The following is a 23811-nucleotide window of genomic DNA, read 5'->3' on the forward strand; positions in this document are numbered from 1 at the left end:
GTTCCGGCCCTCATGGACCCTGGTTCTGTGGTGTTCCCTGGTTCCTCTTCACTTATTTTCTCCACAGTCCCTCTGTAGGCTCTGGGGAAGGATGGTGCTAGCCTGTTTCAAACCATCCTGTTTCCATCCATCGGTCGGCTTCAGTCCTGTAGCTTCTGGCCTTTTCACAAACCCAGTTCTAGATTATCCTGGTGAAGGAGGGAACAGAATCTGCCCCCGGGCAAAACTGCAGCAGGTGGCTCCAAGAGGTGCAGACACCAGTCCCCACTTGGAAAATGAGCCCTGGCCCTGCTATCTCCATGTTTCCTTGGGCAAATCACTTCCCTTGATGGGCTCAGCTTCACCACCTGTAAAATGGGCATGGTAATGGCTTTGTCAGGGGCACAATGAGGCAAGGGAAGATGGCAAATAACTCAACCCAAGGAGCTGTACCATCCTTTCTGCACTCCCTGCTCAGCACTGTGGAGAAAGCAGGAAGCTGAGGCTCCATCTCTAGCTCCAACCTCAGTCCATCACACTGTAGCTCCAACCTGTTTCCTCCAATCTCTAGGAAGTGGGTGAAGAGGCTGGTGTGGTCTAAGATGACCATGGTGGCATGAGGAGCTGGAACTTCATTGGAAGGGAGGGAGAGAAAACTGGGAACTCCTGTGTGAGCAAGGCTGGGCAGGATGTAGGTTATACATCCCCGTGGGTGTGTCTGCCTCTGTGGGGTTCTGCATTTAATTCTGCAGGTGGACATGATGGGGTAGGAGTCTGATGTATGGAGTGATTTGTCTGCTCTGTGTGTTGGGAGGCGTGGACATGTCTGTATGCACTAGTCTGTGTGCAGGTTTTGTCTCCAGCTCAGAGTTACTGTAAAAGGGGAACTCTCTTTTTGAAGAGTAGGTCAGGAGAGAAAGCTCTCAGATAAAGAGGCAAAAACTCTGGGGGGGTGGGGGGTGCCTGAGTAGCTCAGTCTAAGCAGTTAAGCATCTGGCTTCGGCTCGGGTCATGATCTCATGGTTTGTGACTTCGAGTCCTGCATCAGGCTCTGTGCTGACAGCTCGGAGCCTGGAGCCTGCTTCGGATTCTGTGTCTCCCTCTCTCTCTGCCCCTCCCTGGCTTGCACTCTCTGTTTCTCTTTCTCAAAAATAAATAAACATTAAAAAAAACAGAGGCAAAAACTCTGGATTGTTTCTGTGGCTTTAAACAAAGCCTTCTTCTCGGGGCTTTGGTTTCCCCAGTTCTGTCAGACCTTCTAAGCCTCGCTGTGTGGTTACATTTAGTGAATTCTCAAAGTGTCCTCTCTTCTGACTGTGGTATCACCATCTCCTCTAAACTGGAATCCATTCAGCTGAAGACCCTATTTTCCTCTGCCCAGAACATTACTTTGGAGAAAAAGAGCAAGACCCCAAAGCCTAGGGGTCCTTGCAGCAGGTTACGTTCAAAGAAGTCCTGAGGGCTGCTCGGATTTGGACTCGTCCAAGTGCCCCCACCCCAATAAACAAACATACATACAACCCCTCCAACATCCGGTACTTGCTTTGTGAGTCATAGATTAATCCAGGTGAGCGATTAAGGGGAGGGGAAGCCTGGGGCACGTGAGTCACCCCTACCCTACTCAAGCATAGGTCAGCTTGCCTGCCCATCCCTCTGCTGCAGAGAGAGGGGGGAGGGTGTGTGTGGGGAGCAACAGGACTCTTAGACTGCCCAGGGCACTAATGGGGACCAGGGTGTTCCAAACCCAGAGAGAGACTCATTTCCCTTTCACAGTTCAACTTCTGAAAGCAGGATGGAGAGGATAATTTTTCTGGTTTGCGTGAGGCCCAGAGAGGTGTAGGAACTTGTCCAGGGTCACACAGGGAGCTAGGGGTGGAGATCCAGAGAATCCTGTCTCTAGACCCCGCTGCCAAGCCTGGGCTCTCCTGAAGCCAAGGGCTGGGGTGAAGAGGAATAAAGGAATGGAGAGCTGAACTCTAGATCTGTGCAGTGGGGCAGAGAGGAGTGCAAAGCCTGCCCCCTTCCTCTGTCCTGGGCCACCTGCCAGCCCTGCTCCTCTCCCTCCACCCAGGGCAGCTGAATAAAGCTGTTATCAGCAAGACATAAAGGAGCAGAGTCAAGGATAGGGGAGGGTTGAGAGTGTGCACACTCTGGTCCACCTTAGCTCAAGCCTGAAATCTCTGTCCCCCTGACTGGGACCTCTTCAAAAGCAGGACCCAGCTCTCCCCTACTGTTCCAGACTGGAAACCTCCACAGGATAGGGCTGGGGTCTTCCAAAGACTGACAAGGCCCAGATTGGGCCCTGACCTCAGGAATAAGGAGGCCCTGAGATCCAGTCCCCTGTTCCACTTGACCACCAGGGATTTGGATGAAAAAGATAGATATATGTGGGGAAGGGGAGGCAGGACAGATGTTTGAAGGTATGAATTTACAATGAGTAGTAGATAAGCCCGAGGGATCTAATGCCCAGTATAGTGAATATAGGCAACAATACTGTATTATAATCAACAAACTTTCTGAGAGACTAGAACTTAATTATTCCAACCACTAAAAAAAAGGACAATTATGTAATGTGATGGAGGTCTAATTATTGCAACAATGGCAATCATAATATATAAATAATGAAATTACACAATGTTATATGTCAAATATATTTCAACTTGAAGAAGAAAAATGATAGATATGGCATCTTGACCTTTCTCTAATCTGCCCCCACAACATCCCCACCTCCATCCCAATCAGTGGGGTCTCCCTGGAGCCCAGTTCCCACCCATCCCAGGTCTAGAGATCCTCAGGAAGTCATACCTGAAGTCTGACTGCAGAACTTCCTGCTGTAGCCTGTCCCCTCCCCTAGATCTTTCCCCTTGTGACACCTCTCCCCCGGGGGCAGGCAGCCGGTGGCTGCTCTGTAATTAGCACAGACTGGGCTGGGATGAGGGGAGAGAATTCTGGGGCTCACACATGCCCATGGCCTTTCTGGAACACCAGATGCAGAGCCTCCTTCCCCCTGCGGTCCCCCATCCCACCCCCTTCAGACCACAGGCCTCTCAGAGAGCAGTTGTCCTGGGCTCCATCTCAGGTTCAAGTTCCTATCTACCCAGTTGGGCTCGCCTCCAATTTCAGCTTCTTGACGACCTGTCCTGATCACTCTGCCTCCTAAATCCCCAATTCAAACTCTCCTCACTCCCTGTACCCATTGCATCTGGCCTCTTTGCCTCCTCTGTGGCTTCCTTCCAGACCTCCTGGTCTCAGCCTCTCCCCTCCAACACATCCTCCACGTAGCAACTGGAGGGATCCTTCCAGCGCCTTCCATTAACTGGCAAATGGAGACCACACCACTTCCCTGTTTAAAACCCTCAGGTCTCCCATTAGTTTCTGTTCTTAGCAGTGGAACATTTGTCAATTGTAATCTTGTTTAGAACCCTGATGTAACATGGTTAAAATACCGTGGTTGAAACAGGAGGTGGGACCAGGGCTCTGCCTCCTTGCCTTCCCTCTCCCCGCTTCCAGCTGCCACAGTCCCTGTGAGAGCTTCCTCAGAGCCCTGGGGATTAAAGAAGCACAGCTTGAATGTCTCCGGCCCCTTGATAAGGTTCAGGCCCTTAGTATAGAACCCAAGGCCCTTCTGTGCTACCAGTGTCCTGCCCTGGCTTCACTACAGGTGCTCTCATCTTGTATCAGGCAAACAGCCATACTTACCTTGGCCTGGCCTGGCAGGCTTTCACCCGGAAGACCCTCTACAAAATCCCCAGCCAAATGTTTCCTCCTCCAGGAAGCTCTCTGGTTGCCTCAGTCCCCCAAATGCTCTATGCTCCTTTCCTGGCTGCAGCGGCCAGGCAAACGCCAGGCCCTAATTCAGGCCCCCCAGGAAGGCCATGAGTTTTTCTTCTTCCTCAATCTCTGGTTCTGACCCCTCATTCTGAGGCAACCATCCTGGTTCCAGAAGCTTTCCTGCTAGTGAAGAGAGAGAGAGGAAAACATAAAGGCCAGGGGCTCCAGGGATCTGATCCTGAGGTGTGAACCAGAGCTCTCCAGACACCTTAGGCCTGTTTGTAGTGATAACCTGGTCTGTGTCAGCTCCATGTCACTAACTCCTCTCCCTCTAGGCTGGCCTGGGGCAGGGCTAACTGTCCGGCCAGCTAGTCCCCAGACTCCTCAACAGATCCCCATCCTCTATCTCTGGCTTTTGTAAACTCTGGACCCAGACCCACAGCCAGGCCCAGACAGGGACACACACAGATATGCACACAGAGCCCCTTGGACACACAAATGCACACATAGGCACTGATGGGTACACACATGCATGGTTGTCCCCCTGTACACACAGACCTCCATGGATACATGCAAACACAGAGCCAAGAACTCATGTGGATATACGTGGATATTCACATATGAGGAAATGTGGCTCTGATTAAGGAGGCAGCTTCTAGAATGAGTCTTGCTTTCTATGTTGACTGTGTGATAAAGTTTTTAAAGCCTGAAACACCCACAATCTTGCTTGATTCTTACAGAGGCCCTGGGTTGGGGGGTGGGACGACTCCATATGAAACTTCCAGGTGACTGATGAAGAAACTAAGACTTGAGGGCTGAGAGAAGAGAGCTGGCTAGGTCACCTGACTGTTCAGTGGCCAAGCCAGACTTGGAGCTGAGATTCTGATCGGCAAGAAACCTCTGACCTGTTGGCCTGGCCCCTGTAACTCTGGACCCTTCCTCAGCAAGGAGTCTAAGCCTCTGCCGCATCTCTCTGCCTCTTCTGCAACTCTCTGCTGTCCTCAAAGGGTGCCAAGCGCAGCTCAGAGACACCAGAAGGTGAATCCAAAGTCCCCAGGATATGGGTCTAAAGGTAGATTTTCTCAGAGCTGGACATGTGGCTGGAAGTGCCCAAGGGGGTAGTATGTGTTCATGGGCTCTCTGCCATCTTGTCTGGAGACAGGGGGTGACTGTTGGCACAGTAGGAGGAGATGCTTGCCCGCCCCCCAGTCTGGGGACGCTCATAATAGGATGATTCATCTCCACTCTCCACTCCCAATTCCAGTCCAGAGCCAGCCCCCAACTCTTGAGGCCTAGGAGCAGGAATAGTGTCCAGCATTGGCCTAAGAGTGGGGTGCATTCTAGAAAAGGGGCTCAGGTGGTATGGACAGACTCAGTGGATTCCTGTGTCCTGGCTCCCTGCTCCTCCTGTGCCTTGGACCTGAGGCTCCCTGGCCTCTCCACCCCTCTTCTTCACCTCACCTTCTTATCCTCATGAAGTTTGAATCCCAGCTCAATGCTTGGCTGAGACCTCAGCAGGTGACTTCTTTCTAAACCTCAGTTTTGTCATCTGTGAAAGGGGAAAAATACACCCACTTTTGGGAGTTGTTTTGCAAATGGGAGGAAGTGATCTCTAAACTTGAAAATGTCTGTATATCTGCTTTGGCCTGCCCCTCCCCCACTCTGTTCCAAAGCTCTGGAAGAGATTTAGGGGGTTTGAAGAGGCTGGGGAGACTATAGCATGATTTGTTTTCTAATGTCTACACTTTTTTCCACCCCACTTGCTAACAGCAAGGCCCATGTGTCTTCTGATGGTTCACGCTGCTCCTATTCAAACAAAAAGAGTTTGGGGGGCAGAAAATGAAGGGTGTGCCACCACCTCCCCTTACAGGGCCCCAGCCATCCCCTCTGGTCCAGCAGGCTGGGACTTGCATCTTTAGCCCTTCCCTTGTCTGGGAACCCACTCCCCCAGCTCTGACCTCAAGGAATCACAGCCTCCCACGGGTGGATGGGCTGTCAAGGCCCCTTCCTGGGTTCAGCCCTCCGCCCAGGTGAGACAGACCTTGCTCAAGATGCCCTGGGACGAGGTGGTGCCTCCTCATCTGCATCCTCCCAGAGCTCCCAGGTGGGCTGGCTTCTAGCTTGCACTTGCACTTGGCCCTAGTTTTCCTTCCCAAAGCACAGGAGGGAGCCCAGAGGGCTATAGGTAAGCTCTGTGACTCAGAGTTGGCCTTACCAAGTGCAATCACTTCTCTCTGAAGCCATACTTCTTTCTGTCTCTGGCTCCAGGGGGCGCCGTTGACATTGACTACAATGAGAAGAGACAGTGAGGTCCTGCTTCTGCCCCCCCAACTCAGGCCAGCCTGGCAATTCTGCACAAACTCCCCAGGTCCAGACCCCTTTTAGTCCCAAATGAGGGCTGGCAGGAATAAAGGACCCTTGGAAGGCACTATATCCTTCCCCCTCTTTCACGCCCACTAAGAAACATGAAGCTCTACCTGTATCATACCTTCTCTGCTTCAACCCAAATCCATCTCATTGTGCATGTGTAGGTACATGTATGAACATGTATGTCCACACATTAATTATAGATATGAATGGGTTTTGTGTAGGAGCATATGGTGCAGCACATGTGAACACCTATGTAAGCTGAGTGCAAATGCATGTGTGTCTAAGGGCCTTGCATATATGCCTGCTGGTGGCAGAGTTCCCCTGTCTTTCTCCTGTGCTCTGGTTTCCAGGCCAGGCTTGTCCTTCTGGCAGCCCCAGGATGGGGCACAGTGAGGACAAGGTGCTATGGGCTGGGGTTCCTATGTTCTTTCAGTGTTGAGGAGAGCTCCTTGCCAATTCCTGCCCCGTGCTGCCTTTGGAGCCCCATCTGAGGCACTGAGAGGCTGAGAAGCACATCATATGGCAGGGAGAAGAAAAAGTAGAATGGTTAAGGGAGTTCCCCCATTTCCACAGTCTGGGCTCTGGCACCAGGAGTCTAGTGTTCTGTCTTGAGTCACAGACTGGCAGTGGTGCCATGGGTAGGCACTTGGTGATGGCCTCCTGATTCACCATGGCGCCTCCCAACCCGTTGGGGCTGGAGGAGTGGGGTGCTCCTTCCTGGGCCAAGGGCGATGGGAGACCTCACATGTGGGTTACATACATGTTTGAGCCCATGGCTAGTTTCCCATGTGAAGGGGATCCCATGAGCATGTGAACAGAGCTGAGGGTTTATAGGGAAGCATGGCTGCCAGTCTCAGAGTGTGCGTGTGCATGTGCAAGAGTGTGTAAATTTACCCAATGTGTGTTGCTAAATCCCATCTATTTGGGCCTAAGAGCCTTTGGGCAATGGAGCCCTTATTCCTGACAGCCATTCCTCAAGGGATAAGTCCCCAAGGCCCTTAGACCACCTGGATTAAGTGCCTCTGGAAAATGTGGTCTCCCCAGGCAATGCTGCCATAGCAACTGGAGTGCAGTCATATTTGCTCCCAGTCCTGTGGAGGTAGGGTCCAGGCTGCCACTCCTCAGTTTCCCAATTATTAATTTTTTTAAATAATTTTTTTGGGGCGCTTGGATGGCTCAGTCAGTTAAGCGTCCGACTCTTGATTTTGGCTCAGGTCATGGTCTCAAGGTTGGTGGGATTGAGCCCCGCTTCAGGCTCCATGTGCTGACAGTATGACAGAGCCTGCTTGGGATTTTATTTATAAAATAAAATACTAAAATAAAATAAATATTAAAAAATAAATGCAATATGAGGAGCAAAGTTGCCCCACGTCCCACCTCAGATGGGGCTGACAACTCTCACAGTTTAGCCAGCTTAACCTCTTAAAGGGTCAGACTCTCCCCTGGCTGGGATCAGCCAGAGTGGGAGAAGAGAGAGTTAAAAACAACTAGGTAGGACTCACCCTGCTGGCAAGCATGTGGCATGTGGCATGTCAGGACAACTGCAGCTCACCCTCTGGAGCCACGTGCAAAACACGCGCAGATACACGTGTGGCAAATTCAGTTAACCTAGCCAGGTTCAACAGACATGTACACAGCCATGAGAAATGTCCAGAAGGTGCAATCTGGTACACAGGACAGATGTCATGTGTGGACATAGCCATGGACAGAGCCGATCAGGACATGCAACATGTGATACATATTCAGCACAAGGAACAACAGGCCCATGAACTCTGGCTGGAACTCCGCCTGTGTTCTGTGAGTCCACGCAGGTCTGGACTATGAGACGTCTCTTCTCCCTTGGGGCCCACAGCCTCCTCCCTCCAGCCCCCTCTCTGAGGACATAACGGGTCCAGCCATACTGTAGAGCTGGATGGGGCCAGTTCCCTTCCTTTCTGACAAGTCTCTCTCACCCCCACCATCACGTGGGGGTGAGCAGGGCTCACTGTGAGTGGGGCAAGGAGGTCTCCACTGGCAGCTTCATCCTCCCCAGCCATGTCCCACACATGCCTGTACCCGACCTTTGGCTCTCAGAACCCCGCAATCCCCTCTCAGCCCGTAACACACCTCCTCCCCTAAGTGCCCTCTCCACGCGAACCCCACCCCTAAAGCTCCTCCCCGCCCCCCACCTTCCTCCTCAGCTTCCCGCAGCCCCGCGTCCTCACCGGGCTCCCCAGGCAAGCCGCTGGGGGCGGCCGCCCACACCTCGGGCGGTCTCAGGGCTCAGCGGGAGGGGCCGCCGGGAGGGGCTGCCGGGAGGGCGTGGCGAGAGCCTCCGGCTCCCATAAAGGGCGCCACCCGGCGCTCGGGGCCACAGCCACCGCCCGGCCGTCCTTCCGCCGCGCTCACCGCCGCCGCCAGCACCGCCGCCACTCCCGCCATGGGTCGACAGAAGGAGCTGGTGTCCCGCTGCGGGGAGATGCTCCACATCCGCTACCGGCTGCTTCGCCAGGCTCTGGCTGAGTGCCTGGGGACCCTCATCCTCGTGGTGAGTGGAGGGGCCCGGAGAAGCCCTTCTCTCTCCAGCCCCCGCGCTCCCTGACCCCTCTGTTCACGCGAGAGGCTGCTTTTCGAGACAGCCCGACCCCTCTCCCAGCTCTGCTCCCCACCATGACCCCTTCCTGAGTGCTCTTCCCCCACAGCTCTAACCCCGTCTGTGACAGCTCTGACTTGCCAGAGTGCCACCTGTTACTCCCACTGACGGCTCTGATCCTTTACCCTCTCACCAGTGCCCCAACCCACAGGCTGGGGGCAGCAGTCACCCCTGCAGTCTGAGACCTCCAGCGTCTTCTGGCTCTCTTTCCCCAGTTCCCAGAGGCCCAGCTCTGGGAGGCAGTGGAGGCATTGGCAAATGGACCCTTATTAGATTATTTGGGTCCTGGATATCTGGCCCCTAATGAATAATTAAGCTTCAGAAAGTCCAAAAGTTCCCCGATGCAAGGACAGTTTTCCACGGGTGGGGGCAGAGGGCGGAAGGCACACAGGGTGCAAACAGCAGAATTGGAAGAAAGAAGGATCCTGAAGATACGAGGCTGTGGAAGGCAGCTGGGCCCTGGGCACAGAGGACAGGATGTCGCTAAAGTTGCTCCCCTTGTGCTGAGTGGCTCCCAGACTCTGTCAGTCACCCAGACATATGCTGTCATCTTCTGTGCCAAAACACCGAGTTACTCCCCAGCCTTTAACAGCCTCTGAGTTAGTTTGTGGGTTCTCTGGGTAGGCCACTTCCCCTGCCTGGGTTACTCCTCGGTCAGTTTACTCCTTGGTTACACCAGTTTCGTCCCTAGCTTGTTCCTGGGTGACTTTGTTTGCATTTCTTGGGTCTGACAGGCACACACCACTCAAGGTCTCCATTTCCTGTCCCAGCTACTCTCTGATTTTCAGCCCTTCACGTGGTTACACCTGTTTTCTCCTGGGTTACTTCTGGGTTCAGTTGCTTCATTGCAGTGGATAGGTTCTTCCGTTCCTGCCCCAGCCCCCACTGTAGGTGATGCACACCAGCCAGCCCCCTGTAGACTAGGAAGCTTAACTGGAGGCAAGTAGGGCTGGGGTGGCCCACCTCAAATGGGTGATGGTGGTAGAATGGGTACCATGGGGAGAAAACTTCTTAGACTCACCTCTGGCTTCCAGGAATAGCAAGGGAGGAGCCAGATGGGGCACTTTATCCACAGCCCCTCACAAGACTAGTGGCCCTACCCGTCATCTCCATCCCTTGTCTCCCTGTGCCAAGAAGGGAGGAGGGGCAGGTGTTTTTCACCCTCTTGCCCCAGAGCCTAGTGTCCCTCACTGCTTATCTGATTTATGGTCCAGCCCCCTGTTCGAGAGATGCCAGCGCAGGGGAGGTTGTCTCCTACATTCACAGAGGGGCCTCTCCATCCCCTCCCACATCTCAGTTTGCCTCTGCCACAAAGGAGCAGTCAGACCTTGCACTGAGCCCCAGGATCATTTGGTTTATCCCCAACCACAAAAAGAGGGTGTTACTTTTGTGAAGGCTTTCAGGCTCAGATGAGTGTAAGGCATCTGATGTCAGTGAAAAAGCAGAACCTCAATGGCTGCCTGAGGAGGAGGGCTAGGCCCGGGAGATCGGTGAGTGGTGGAGAAGGGCTTGCCTACATACCCCTGTGAGTTGGGGACCTAGAGCCTGCAGTGGCAGGATCAGGGCTGGCCTTTGAGTGAGGGGAGCCCCTTTCTCTGGGGTACAAATCGAGGTGGGGAGTGAGGAGAAGGAGGGGGAGGAAGAGGAAGATTAGCCCCAAGGTGGTGGAACTGGCTCTGACAGCTTTTCCCTCCAAGGTCTCCTGGGATGAAGCCAGGTTTGGGCCTCAGGCAGGAAAGGAGCTGAGGCCAGGGCCTGCCAGGCAGGGCAGCGTGCCCCAGACCCCTATGTGCCTCCCTCCCCTACCCCCCCCCCCCCCCACATACTCACAATCTCTGATCTTTGCTCTCACCTGCCTACACACCTTTGCCCCGCATCACTGCCGCTGGCTTCCTCACTATCTCTTGGTCTTTCTGAGGGATGATAATCAAAATGCTTAACAACCCAGTACAACAGGATGCTGACCTGTCAGAATGGACAAGGGCTCTTAGCACAAGTCTTGGAAACTGCCCCCTGGGTAGACATAAAACTTTTAGTTATGGGGAGGTAGAAGAGGAGACCCAGGGCAGGGCCTGAGCAGCTGTGGGGAACACTATGGGAGCTCAGGGTGATAGTTCTTTACAGCTGGCACAGAAACATTTTTACATTTGAACAAGAGGAATAGGATGTTCTGTATTTGCAGGACATCAGGGACCTTAGTCCTCTTGAATTCCTCCATCCCTGTCAGAAAGCTTAGAGCCAGTCTCTCCACTTGCACTGCTGAGTCCCGGGTTGGGGCTAGAGAGAGGGGCCACTCAGACCTTTGTCTTCAGGACCTCCACATCTTTGTAGGGAACCTGGATTCCTGAGGTCAGGTCAGGGAAGGTGGGGAGAGGAGACTCTGGGACAGGAACAGGGGCAGGGGCAGGGGTTCTGACATTCCAGATTCAGAAGCAGACTCAGCCTAACTTCTGGCCTCCTCCCTATTTCTGTGTGGGCACTGCCCGCCCCCTGACCAACTCCCATCCAGCTCTTGTCTGGGGCAAGGAAGGAGGCAAGTGTGGGGGTGGGGGCGGTGGGAGGATGAGTGAGAGCCTTCCCACTTTGTGGGCCAGACCTGAAGGGCTGGAGGACAAACTATGCTAAAGTAAAAGCTGTTCCCTTACACCTCACTCCTACTGAGATTCCAGAAAAATCAGAGAAGATGGTCCAGCCATCTTCTGGGCTCCCTGTCATTGACTCTGCTTCCAGTCCCTTCCATAGGGCCCTGTTAGAGTTTGGGCATTGTGGGTGGGAGGGCATGTCTGCTTCTTCTTCAGGGTGCAGTTGCAGCAGGAGGGGGTTGGGTTGGATCCCCCCAGGAATGGCTTCCCGTTCTGACGACTGCAGGTGGAGGTTGCTGGATTTACTCCTTCCTTCTGGAGTGAGAGTTGCTGGGCCTCACTCTCCCTGCCTGGTTCTATTTCCTGATACAGATGTTTGGCTGTGGCTCCGTGGCCCAGGTGGTGCTCAGCCGGGGCACCCACGGTGGTTTCCTCACCATCAACCTAGCCTTTGGCTTCGCTGTCACCCTGGGCATCCTTGTTGCTGGCCAGGTCTCTGGTAAGGCCTTGCTCCACCTTCAGTCATTACCTTCAAGGGCATTACCCAGGGTGCCCAACTGGGGAATGAGGTGGTGGGGGCCATTCTCAAGGGCAGGGAATAGCCGTGGCCTCAGCTTTGAGCCCTTTGAAGTGGAGAGTGGAGAAGGAACTTGACACTTTGAACCTCTGACTCTCACCTTGGAATCAGATTATCAGTGTTGGCCTGTTACATAGTCCAACTCACCATCCGGTACAAGAAACCCTTCTCTGCACCCCTGCCCCATAAGGCCAAAGAAGGGGAATATGGAGGTTAGAGATCCTGGGATCCCCAACTGTGGGAGGTTACAGTGACTAATAGGTCCCATCTCCTCTTTTCCCAGGGGCCCACCTGAACCCTGCTGTGACCTTTGCCATGTGTTTCTTGGCACGTGAGCCCTGGATCAAGCTGCCCATCTATGCCTTGGCTCAGACACTGGGAGCCTTCTTGGGTGCTGGAATTGTTTTTGGGCTGTATTATGGTGAGCATTCCCCACCCTGCCATCCTCCACTACCTCCCTTTCTCTGCTTGGGACCTCCTGGCACCAGGCCTTTTGATGACAGACAGCTGGGGCCTGCCCAGGCCCCGAGCTTATGACTCACTCATTCACTGCACAGGACCAAGGTTGGGGGCACAAGGTGAAAGAAAGAAACAAGTTGGGCAACAGAGTCTCAGGCCATCCACCATCCTCGCTGCCCACCCCCCTCCCCCGCCCCTGCCACCCTTCCATAGACTTCTGAGTAATACAGCAGTGATGTGCTGCTCACCTGCGATCCTCCAGAAGGGTGGGCCTGACCTGAGACAGGAGAGCTGGGTAAGCCTCTGCCCTCACCCACTCTGGGTCTAATCTTTCACCAGATGCAATCTGGGACTTCGCTAAGAATGAGCTTGTAGTCTCGGGCCCCAATGGCACAGCTGGCATCTTTGCTACCTACCCCTCTGGACACTTGGACATGGTCAATGGATTCTTCGACCAGGTATGAGCTGGGGACTCATTAGGGGAACACAGAGAGGAGGACCAAGCTGCTGTGAGCATCTCATGGGGGGCTGGGGGACAGGACTCCTTGTTTATAGCAGGGTTGTCTCAATGTGTGGGGACACTGACACCAGAATCATGGTGATAGGTGCTTATAAAACATGCAGATTCCTAGGAATCTTCATCTTCAGCTAGTTCCCCAGGGGCCAGCACCACTGCTGGAGAGAAGTGAACTTGGGAAGTGTTAAGGCTCCAGGAGCCCAAGGACAGAGGAGGGACCAGAGGGTAGGGTAGGAGCAGCTCCTCATCCTGTCCTCTCCATTCCCCAGTTCATTGGCACAGCATCCCTCATTGTGTGTGTGCTGGCCATTGTTGACCCCTACAACAACCCTGTCCCCCGTGGCCTGGAGGCCTTCACTGTGGGCCTGGTGGTCCTCGTTATCGGCACTTCCATGGGTTTCAACTCTGGCTATGCTGTCAATCCCGCCCGGGACTTCGGCCCTCGCCTTTTCACCGCCATTGCTGGCTGGGGCTCTGAAGTCTTCACGTGAGTGCAGCCCCCTCCATCCAGCCTGTCCCAGCCCACCTCCCCTTTGCCGCCCCACCCTCCCCTGACCACATGTGTCTGTCCCTAGGACTGGCCGACACTGGTGGTGGGTGCCCATCGTCTCTCCTCTTCTGGGCTCCATTGCGGGAGTCTTTGTGTATCAGCTCATGATCGGCTGCCACCTGGAGCAGCCTGCACCCTCCACTGAGCAGGAGAATGTGAAGCTGGCCCACGTGAAGCACAAGGAGCAGATCTGAGTGGCCAGGGGCCACCTCCCCACCCTCTCTTGAGCAGCCACAGACTGTGCAGGGGCTGCTCCCTGGAAGCCTTTGTGGTCCCCCTCCCGGACTAAGAAACTCCGTCTACTCCCCCCCGCAGTGGGACGGCCTTCTTCAGGATTCCCCACTGGACCCTGCCCAAACAGGACCTTAGGACACTGTCTTTCAGCTGTTTTGGGACAGGGAGTAGGGCCAACATATCTCTTTGTCTCCCCAAAAGTGAGAATAGGCAGCTGGTGTTTGAGTGTGTGTGTGTGTGTGTGTGTGTGTGTGTGGTTTCCTAGATATCAGGGCAAGGGACCAAGTGGAAAGGATTCTAGCTGTGGGGGGAGCCTAGGGAAAGGTCCATCTGTGGTATGTCCCCTCTGTGAGTGAGGAAAGTGCCAGGGGTCTGCATGTTTTGGGGGCTCCATGTGGAGGAGGGTCCAGATATGTGTTTCTGAGTGTGTGTGTGTATGTGTGTGTGTGTGTGTGCACGCGCGTGCACCCTTTTTCTAGCAGGGGGTTTCTACAGGCTTTGGGGGAGGTAGGGTGGGAATATGGAGGTAGGACCAGGAGGAGGAGACCCCAGCCCAGGTGTGGAGCTCTGGCTGTACATAAGTAGGAGCAGAGAACGTATTTCTGTCATAATGTAGGCATGTGTGGTGGTGGGGTGAAGTCCAGGTATAAGTTTCATGTTTTTTGGTTTTTTAAAAAATATACATAGTAGATGTTACAGTTTTAAGGATGGGGGTTGGGAGACTCTACTTAAAATAGGGTCTTCACCCCTTTAATTCTCCACTCAACATGTACTCTTTTGCCTTTTATATATATATATATATATATAAAACAATAAAATGTGTGCCTAAAACTGCCAATTGTGGAAATTTGTCTCTGTTTTCTCTGCTGTTGTCCTGGGGCCAGCTAAGGAGCTTCATTGTGTCCAACCACAAATACCCAGGGTGCCCAGCCGGGCCAGGGCACCCTAGGGGCAGTACTCGGGCCCTGCTTGAGGGGCAAGAGTAAGTCCCACAGACAGGTGAGTGAGCCTCTTCACCAAGCTTCTCAGCTTGAACTCAGTGGCCCCAGACTTTCTCCCAAGCTTCCATCTTCCTACACAATGAGTGGCATCTTCTTCCTGATCCCTGCACCCACACATCATCCCAGGAAGGCAGGCTTGAACCTGGCCTAGGAAAGAACTTTCTCCCAGGCAGAGCTGCCCAAAGGGGAGGATTGCTATTCAAGAAGTAGTGAGCTCCCTGTTGCTGGAGGAGGCCAATCAGACTAGTCACCTGTATAGTCCTCTATAGCTCTCAGCTGTTTAGGCTCTGTTACCTCCACCCAGACCTTGGCCACAGCCCCCTTAGCAGCCTCCCTGCCTCCAGGCTGGCCTCAGCCAGACTATACAGGACCACAGGGATCTTTCTGGCACCACTGTTAAAAGAGGGCTTCGTTCCAAGGCTCTGCCTGATAATTCAGACACAATCCCAAACCCTCCCTCCTGCACTCAGCTTCTCCAGGACCTGGCCCACGGTCCCTTCCTATGCCCTCATAGTGCTCCCCTCAAAGTGCTCATTCACTGAAATCCTCCTGGTCTTCTCTGTCTTCTCTAGAAAGTCACCCCTGCTCTTCCCCACCCTTCCACTATCTTCTGCAGTTAGTTGTCTGAACCCAGGACTGCATTCATCCCTGTCTCCCTCCGCTCTTCTCACTTCTTCAGTCTGAGACACCTCCATTGTCCGTAAGCCTGGGGTTGGACCGATGCTGGTGTCCTGACTGCCCAGAGAGGCAATGGACTTGGCACACCTGAGCCCAGGAAGCTCTGTCAAGAAATCATGTGCCCCTTCTCACCTTCTATTTCTCACCTTCTACTTCCCTGCCTCACCAGATCCTCCTCAGGTTTCACTGGGAATAAAAGGGAAGGCGGGCCCCAAGCCTAGCCCTCCTGCAGAGTTAACCCCAGGGCAGCCAGAGGATCCCTGGGTCTGGCAGGAGAAAGGTGGTCTTTAGAGATTGAGCTGGTGCTCCCCAGCCACTTCATAGTTGAGGAGACCATGGCCCAGAGAGGGTGGGTGGCAAATGCAGGGTCACACAGCCAGGACTCTGGGGAGGTGGGGGTAGAAGGCTGGTCCATCTCAGGTCTCCAACCCCTCCTTGTCCCCAGCTCCCAAGAGGTGTGTCTGGAATGTTGGAGAGACCTGAACCAGAGGGAGTGTCCCCTTCCCAGGCCCTCTGGGGAGGAAGGGCCAGACTTGGGAGGGGAATGTGACTTCAGAGTTTCATTCCAGCTACACCAGTCCTACCTCTGGTGCCCCCACCCTGCTGTCCTCCCCAGCATGCCCAATGCCTTCTGTCATCCCTTCCTCTCAAATTCTGTAGCTGATCCTGACCAGTCAGCCAGGGGCTGGGGGGAGGTCTTTTGGTGCAGTGGTTAAAGAGAAGTCAAGCCTGGATTCCAGGCCCAGCTTGGCCTCTTTCTAGCTGTGTGACTTTGGGGTGGTCATTTTTCTTTCCCTGGACCTCAGTTTCCTCATTTGTGAATTGGGAGATATTGAGAGGAAGAGGTAGTAGAAGATAATTCATGAAAAGGACTTAGCATAGTGACCAGCAGATGGTAAATAGTCAATAAATGTCACCTTATGATTTTTTCCTGCAGAATTGGAGAGGAGGGGATGGTGGTTGTGGAGAGGTGCTGAAGGCTGTTTTTTTTTTAAGGTCATTGAATTCCACATCCTCTTCCGCTTCAGATTCTTTCCATGGATTCTGAATTTCCTGAAGAGGGGGAGGAGGAGTCGGGGTGATGGCTTGCTGTGACCTGACTTGAGAAGGCTTTTGGAAAGAGATAGAAGAGAAACACAAGAGGGTTACATGTACAGGTGTAGAGGGCAGAGGAGTGGGCAGCCTAGGGACCGTGTTGGATGGAGGGTCAGACCTCCTGAGAAAGGTTCAGGCCTGGCCAGGCAAGGAGCAGTGAATGAAGGCAGGGTCTGGTAGGGACATGAACCAAGCAGCAGCATGTGACCCTTCCAGGGGCTGGAGGGAAGCTTCCCACCTCCCCACTCATGTCCAGGCTATGCCTCCCATTAGTAGCTGTGGCTGATAGCAAGTTCTAAAAAGAAATGTTTTCATCTTCTTTAGGTATCTTTTTTTTTTTTAATTTTTGAATTAAATTAAATGATTTTTTTTCCCTTTAGGGAAGTATCTTAATCTACTTTACAGGGTGTGCTTGGAGGTGCCATGTGGGAGGGTAGATAGATCCCACACCTCAGCTCTGTCCTTCCTGAGTCTAGTCCGCTCCACAGCTCACTTTGGAGGAGCCCATGTTTCTTCAAAGTTTTGACTTGTTTGGACTGAAATTAGCCTCCCTGAAACCTGAGCTTGGTTCCTGTTTCCTTGTGTGCTTGCCTCTGAGTGTGTGCACACATGCAAGTGTGCATTTCTCAGTGTTCCTGGGAGTGGCTTTCTCTTTCAGTATGTCTTATGTCTCTGTGGGTCTGTGCCTCTGGCCAACCAGGTCTCTGTCCCTTTCTGTGTTTCTGTCACTGCCTGACTCTTTGTGGCTGGATCTTTCTTTGTGTATTTCTAACTGTACATCTGGTATACCTCAGAGTCCATCTCTGCTTGTACCTAAGAGTGACTCTCCTGCTAGCCCAATCGGCTCATCTTACCCCAGAGCATGCCTCCTCCTTAATTCCTGGCAATGAGCTCCCTCCTTCTTGCTAACTCTTTCCCCTTGATTTTGTTTGTCTGAAAACCTGGGTGGGGCTCCCCCTAGGCTTGGGGAAGCATGGGTGGGGCAGAGTTGGGTGGGGTGGGAAGGGGAGAGGAGGAACTACTCCACCCCATACAGAGACCCCAGAGGCCAGAGATGCCCTTGATCTCCTCAGGAAGGGTCTGTGAAGATACTGGCCTAGGCAGGGCCCTGCACCTCCTCACTGAGGAGGGAACCTGTCCTGAGATGGGTTTCTGTGTTGTGGGCCAGGGAATACTGGCAAAGGGAGCAGAGACTAAGGCACTGGGGGCCTCAAGGAGACTGAAGGGGGCTCATCACAAAATATCTCTGAGTCCTAAGTGGGCAGCAAGTGGGGGTGGCCTCCTCAGGGACTCAGCATCTCCATGCCTGGGGCCTTTGTCTTTGATGCCAGGTTTCTTTGAATAAGGGAGAGAGTGGCAGTGGGAACAGAAGCTCTTTCTGGTCTGGGCACCTTGGCTTTCCCAGAGTGGCACCTATCTTCTCTTTGTGTAAAGGGGAAACTGAGACTCAGAGTCTCACTCAGGACCACAGAACAATGCAGCACAGTCTGCATTACACCCCAGTCTCCTGTCCCCAACCTAGCTCCCCGCAACCCCTTTCCAGACAGCACTTTGCGACATCTCAGGGAGCAAGGCTCTGGGTCCAGACAACCAGCCATTCCCACACGGGGCCTTAGGCATATGGAGGAGGTCTCCATTTTCTCCAGATCCAATCTCTGGCCTGCTCTGTGCCTCAGGAGGCTAATATCTATGGGCTGCATCACCTGAGCCCTCTTGCCCCTGTCTTGCCTTGGCTTTGGCAAGCAGGAGGCACAGGCAGGAAATCAGAGGGTGGGGATGGGGTGGGGTGGAAGGCCAGGGTACTCATGCCTTTCCCAGGGCTTTCACTGCATCCCAGTAACACTGCTCTCTTCTGCTGCCTGCTGTTAGTCAGTCCCAGGCTACCCCTTGTTGGTCCCTGTGATCCTGACTCTGCCTCTGTAGTCCCTTCACAAGCTCCACTTTAGTGAAGCCCTCTGAGGATATATTGTTCCTGCTGGATCCCTGACAGATTTCATCTTTCTGCTCTTTTGTTTCTTCATCTGTAAAATGGGCATAGTAACAGTACCTCACTGGGTTGCACAAAGTGAGGATTAAGTGAGTTAACAGATACACAGAATGGTGCCAGATGCTGCAGTAAATGATACAAAATATAGAATAATGTTATTATTACTGTTATTGCCATACTCTCTTGTGAGCTCCCTGTGTACTATTGGGAGGGAAAATATGAAGCCAAACCAGGCTTGGATGACTCTGCAAGGCCATCTCCTCCAGCTCCAGGCTGCTTGCAGCTTCTGTGGGGCCTTGGTCAGCCTGGGAGTCTAGTCCCAGTCCTTCTGACTCACATGGACCCAGCTTTCCCTGAGAAGACTAGGGTGAGGGGAGATGAAAGCCAGAGCTCCCTTCCCACCCTGGCTCTTCTCCAGAAAACTCAGGCTCCTGAGAAAGAAAGAAGTGGCTACTCTGCCATCTCGTGGGATTTCAAGGAGCTGGGAGGGTTTGAGAATGGTCATAGTGATGAATTAGGGGTTGAGAGGGTAGTGTGTATGGGGTGAGGGGAGAGAGGTTGAAGGCAGAGGCAAAAATCCCAATTTGCGTTTCCTAATCTTGTCTCACTGCCTTATCAGAAAGTCCTTCCTCAAGTCTCACTACCATCTAGCTTCAGCTTTTCAAGAATGGGGCAGACTAGGACAATTAGCGTGACCCTGGCAGCCTTTTCCAGCTCTTACCAGCACCCTGGGAGTTCCAGGAGCTTTGGGAATAGGGAAAAGATCCTTGCATATGGTCAAAGCACAGGAGGACAGAGGTGGGCGGTGGGGTGGGGGGACACAAATGGGGAGGTCTTATGAAAAGCCAAGGTTGCCAGTGGGATGAGGTTATGAGCAGGCTGAAAACTGACTCACCTGATCCCTTTCAGGGTCCCTTCCCTTGACCACCTTGGCCATGCCTTCATTTCAGAGTGAGGTAATGTGTGCTGTGGAGAAGAGGTAAGTGTTACCTTTCCCATACCTAGAGCTCTCTGGGGACAAAGCCTGAAACCAGATTTAATCACTTTGACCAGCATTTCCAATCTCTTGCTCTGAGAAGTCATTCTGGTGTATTCCCACTATCCTCCAGCCTCTGCTTTTTTCTGGAAACCTCTGTGACAAGTGGTGGGCCTTTGCCAGCTTCCTCACTGCTCTCAGAGCCAAGAAGGTGTGCCTGGGAGAGGCTGGGTGAGGGGAGAGAGAACTCTGGGAGCTCTGATAATCATCTGGATATGGTCCACCTCTTGTCTCCACGGAGATGCCCCCCAAAGCCAAGGAGGCACCTGGAACGTCCTGCTCACTGCCCTCATCCTTTGCCTCTCTGCTCAGGGTCACTGCCAGGGCCTGGCCGGAAATGGGCTGAGGGAGGGGGGAGGTGGCCTGGCTTAAGCAGGGAGGCTGTCTGCTGGTTACAGGGAGCTCTTTCCCAGTAGATCCTTAGTTCCATGTCTGGGGTGGAAAGGAGAGAGTGACCCTGGCCTGTGGACAAAGTCTTCCCTTTATCCGACAAAGGGTGTATAGCTTTGAGCCACTTTTGTTCCTTAGATGCACACATGTGCCCACATACACATGAAGGTGTGTCTGCTGTGACAGGTGAAGATGGTGCGAGTGTGTTTATGCTCCCCCAAACAAATTTACACTCTCATGCACTCACTGACTGCCCCCACACGCACACACTCCATACTCAACCCATCTATACCCATGCATGCACACTCATACTCTGACACTGATTTACACCCACATACTCAGATGCCCAAACACACTTAGATACACTTATGTGCCCTCACGTATGCCCATAATCAAACGGACACACACGTCTATACTCCATGTCCTTACACGTACACACACTCTCAGAGTCATGCACGCTCAAGAACTTGTTGACACCTTCAGGTGCACTCACTCTTGAACACACACTTACCTATACTCATACTCAGATACACTGCTACTCACCGGTTACCAGAAGCCACATATCTGTGGGCGAGGGAAACAAAAGGCAAACGATACCTGACAGGCTGGAAGTGGGGGGAGGGGGGAAGTGCAGAGACAGGGGATGAAGAGATGGGGGTCACAGGATGTGTTGTTGGCCCGGATGTAGGGTTGGGAAGCCTTTAGGTTTTGAGGCCACAACCCAGATTTTCAGAGCAAGGGGTCAGGAAGCAGGAAGTTTAAAGAATGTGATGGAGAGTCCCAGTGACTGGGCCGGGTACCCAGGAGCTGTTGACAGACACTTACTGAATAAGAGAACAGCAGGATTGACTAAAACTCCCCATTTCCAACTACTAGAGCTGCTTGTCTGTCTCACAGGAGTTTAGAATCCCAGACAACCAGACAGTGAGGGTCATCTCACCCTCTGGAGTCAATAGGTGCTCATTCTCACTGCCATTCTATGCAGCAGGAGGCTGAGTCTAGTTATAAAAGCTAGCTCCTAATACATTGCAATATGACTCAAATCCAAGTGAATGGCGCAAATCTACTGGATAAGGCAACAGCCAATCCAGGCCTGGGTTCCCAGTCTCAGGGTGAAACTTCTTCCCTTTTTTTTTTGTTTTTTAACAAACTTTATTTATTTATTTTTTAAGTAAGCTCTATGCCCAACATGGGGCTTCAACTCACAACCCAAGATCAAGAGTCATATGCTGTGACTGGTGAAGCCATTCACCCCTTAGCTTCTAACTCCAGAGACACTTAACTGCAGAGAGAAACTGCAGCATGCCTATCTGCCAGGGGATAAACAGAAAGTGACTAAGCTCTGGGCTGTCCTAGAGATTTGGGCCCAGCCAGGAAAGAGGGGAACCTGTAGAGGTCTCTGGAGGTATGCAGGATCAGGGCGACCAGTAGAAGAAACTCTGCAAAAGGGCTCCTGGAACAGTCTCGTGTGTAAAGTAGTATCCCTGGTCTCTCTGCCAGAGGACTTGCGTCTATTTCATTCATTTGTTTGTTTATTCTTTCATCAAATGATTACTGAGGATCTTTTTTATGCCAGGGTGTGGTAGTTGCCAGGAATATTATAATGAGCGAGATGTATGCATATAGTATCAGGTAGGAAGCAACCAGATGCAAAAAAGTGGAATTCTGACTCAAAGTGGCTTAGGTAACAATGGTACTGCATTGGCTTACAGAACTGAAAAATCAGAGGAAAACTTCAGATGAGGCTTAATCTAGCACCACGTCCTTTCTGTCTCTCCTCTCTTTCCTCCATAGTGTCAGCCTCCTCCTAAGCCTAAATCCTCTTGTAGTTCCAAGATCCCTGGCAGTTGCTCCAACTTCCATGCTTTTCATTGATGTCCAGCAGAGAAGAGGGAGCGTCTCTGTGACAGCAATCCTGGCAAAGAGGGTGCCCTCTTATGGGACCATGTTGGTCACATGCCCACCTCTGGGGCATGAGGATGGCCTGATCTGATTGGATTAACCTAAGTCACCTGTTTCATCTCTAGCCTCAAGGGAGCTATCAGGGCCATCTGTATAAAATGGATTCCCAAAGAGACACTGAGGACTGTTAGGAAAGGGGGAGCTGGAACCTACCAAATGGTTCCTGTCATCATGGAACTTGAAGCCTAATTAGTGGAGGAGACTACAAATACAATCCATCAAAGGAAAGTTGGAATTGGGACATTTTACCAGAACAAAACACCTTTACAGGACTGGCTACATCACTTGTTGGGGCCTAGTGAAAAATGAAAATACAGGGCTTCTTATTAAAAAATTATTTAGAATTTCAACACAGCAGCAGTATAAAATTAAGCATGGGGCCTCTGTAGTGCCATATAGCCTTAAAAAGCCCCTAAGGCCGTCTGCCCATAAATTCAGCCCTGTATCCCTATAGTGAGACCTGAAGGATGAGAAGGGGTTAGCCAGGTGGGGTACTCCAGGTAGAGGTAACAGCTTGTGCAAAGGCCTGGTGGCAGGAGATCAAGTGTTTAAGAAAAGCTGGAAGGAATTCAGTGTGGCTGGAGCTTAGAGTACCAGATGAGACTGGGAAGGTGGGTGAGGCCTGATCAGAGAGTATCCTGGTTAGGGAGGATCTGAGAAACCGAAGTTTGGGGCTCTTGCTTAGTGACCTCTTTGAGCCCATCTAGCACCAAGCTAGGGACGCAGGGAGGAGCCAGCCGGGGCCAGACTTTGTGTTCTATGGAGACCAGATGCACGCGACCAGATCAGGGAAGTGTGGTGGGAAGCCTGGGTGTCAAGAGCCCCAGGTTGCTCTGAGACTCAGAGCAAGATCCATTACCACCCTGCCTCAGTTTCTCCTTCAATATCACAGGGGTGTTGGCATGAGATGATTTGATCCTTAACTTCTTCTCCAACTCTAGCATTCTGCAATTCTCTTCTGGTGTTCCTAAAAGAGTCTTAGATTCAGATGATGGAAGGTAGGGAGGAAAGGAAGAAGGAAGGAAGGAAGGAAGGGAAGAAGGAAGGAAGGAAAAGAAAGAAAAGAAAGAGAGAGGGAGAGAAAAGGAAAGGAAAGAAAAAAGAAAACAGAGAGAGAGGAAGGAAGGGAGGAGGGAAGGAAGGCAGAAAGGAAGGAAGGAAGCAGGAAGGAAGGAAGGAGGGAGGGAGGGAATGAAGGAAGGAAGGAAGAAAGAGAAAGAAAGAGAGGAAGGAAGGGAGGGAAGGAGGAAGGAAGGAGGGAAAGAAGGAAGAAAGGGAGGAAGGAAAAGAAAGAAAGGGAGTAAGAGAGGGAGAAAGAAAGGAAGGAAGGAAAAGAGAAAGAAACAGAGAGAGAGGAAGGAAGGAAGGAAAGAAGGGAAGAAGAGAAGGAAGGGAGAAGGGGGGAGGAAGGAAGAAGGAAGAAAAAGAAAGGGAGAGAAATCCCTTTTTCTTTGAGAATTCCCTTTTTCTTTTTTTTTTTAATTTTAATGTTTATTTTTGAGAGAGAGAGAGAGAGAGACAGAGCATGAGCAGGGGAGGGGCAGAGAGAGAGAGAGAGAGGGAGACACAGAATCCAAGCAGGCTCCAGGCTTTGAGCTGTCAGCACAGAGCCCGACATGGGGTTCAAACCCACAAACTGTGAGATCATGACCTGTGCTGAAGTCAGGATCTCAACTGACTGAGCTACCCAGGTGCCCCGAGAATTCCCTTTTTCATGGCAGGTCTTTATGTTAGTAACAAATTGTGCTGAAGGCTTGGGGAGTTGGAGAGAGTTTACTTTGCACAAACCCAACATGCTCAAATTGAATATTAGACATCCCTGTTCTTGGAAATCATTTTGGCTCCTCTGTAATGGCACCTTTATCTTGGCACTTCATCCTATTTAGCACCCTGGCATCCGGCCACATCACTGATTTTCTTTCCCTTCTCATCTCCGTACTCACATTCTCTCCTTGGTATACTCTAAGTTTTGTTTTGTTTTGTTTAAGGTA

The 23811-nt window shown here is 52.3% G+C and overlaps 2 protein-coding genes and 1 long non-coding RNA gene across 3 annotated transcripts in view; 1 reads left to right on the forward strand and 2 right to left on the reverse strand.

The window, feature by feature from the left end:
• Positions 1–502: 502 nt before the first annotated feature.
• LOC128312181 (uncharacterized) lies at positions 503–8238 on the reverse strand. Its single transcript, XR_008291135.1, has 3 exons — positions 7623–8238; positions 5966–6037; positions 503–5299 (listed from the first exon to the last, which is right to left on the reverse strand). It is a non-coding gene; the product is annotated as an uncharacterized LOC128312181 (long non-coding RNA).
• A 217-nt stretch (positions 8239–8455) lies between these two features.
• AQP3 (aquaporin 3 (Gill blood group)) lies at positions 8456–14509 on the forward strand. The gene is made up of 6 exons (XM_027039293.2): positions 8456–8647; positions 11707–11833; positions 12195–12332; positions 12710–12828; positions 13157–13374; positions 13463–14509. The coding sequence occupies exons 1-6, from the start codon at positions 8540–8542 to the stop codon at positions 13629–13631; spliced, it is 879 nt and encodes a 292-aa protein (XP_026895094.1). The 5' UTR covers positions 8456–8539; the 3' UTR covers positions 13632–14509.
• A 692-nt stretch (positions 14510–15201) lies between these two features.
• LOC113593661 (uncharacterized) overlaps positions 15202–23811 on the reverse strand; it is a 30585-nt gene continuing 21975 nt past the window's right edge. The window contains exons 4-5 of the mRNA XM_027039294.2: positions 19328–19398; positions 15202–16460 (exon numbers count right to left, since the gene is read on the reverse strand). Of these exons, the coding sequence (XP_026895095.1) occupies positions 16211–16460; positions 19328–19398 (321 nt within the window). The 3' untranslated portion in view covers positions 15202–16210. The remainder of the gene's footprint in view (positions 16461–19327; positions 19399–23811) is intronic.

Source organism: Acinonyx jubatus, chromosome D4 (assembly GCF_027475565.1).
Source record: "Acinonyx jubatus isolate Ajub_Pintada_27869175 chromosome D4, VMU_Ajub_asm_v1.0, whole genome shotgun sequence".
Lineage (NCBI taxonomy): Eukaryota > Metazoa > Chordata > Mammalia > Carnivora > Felidae > Acinonyx > Acinonyx jubatus.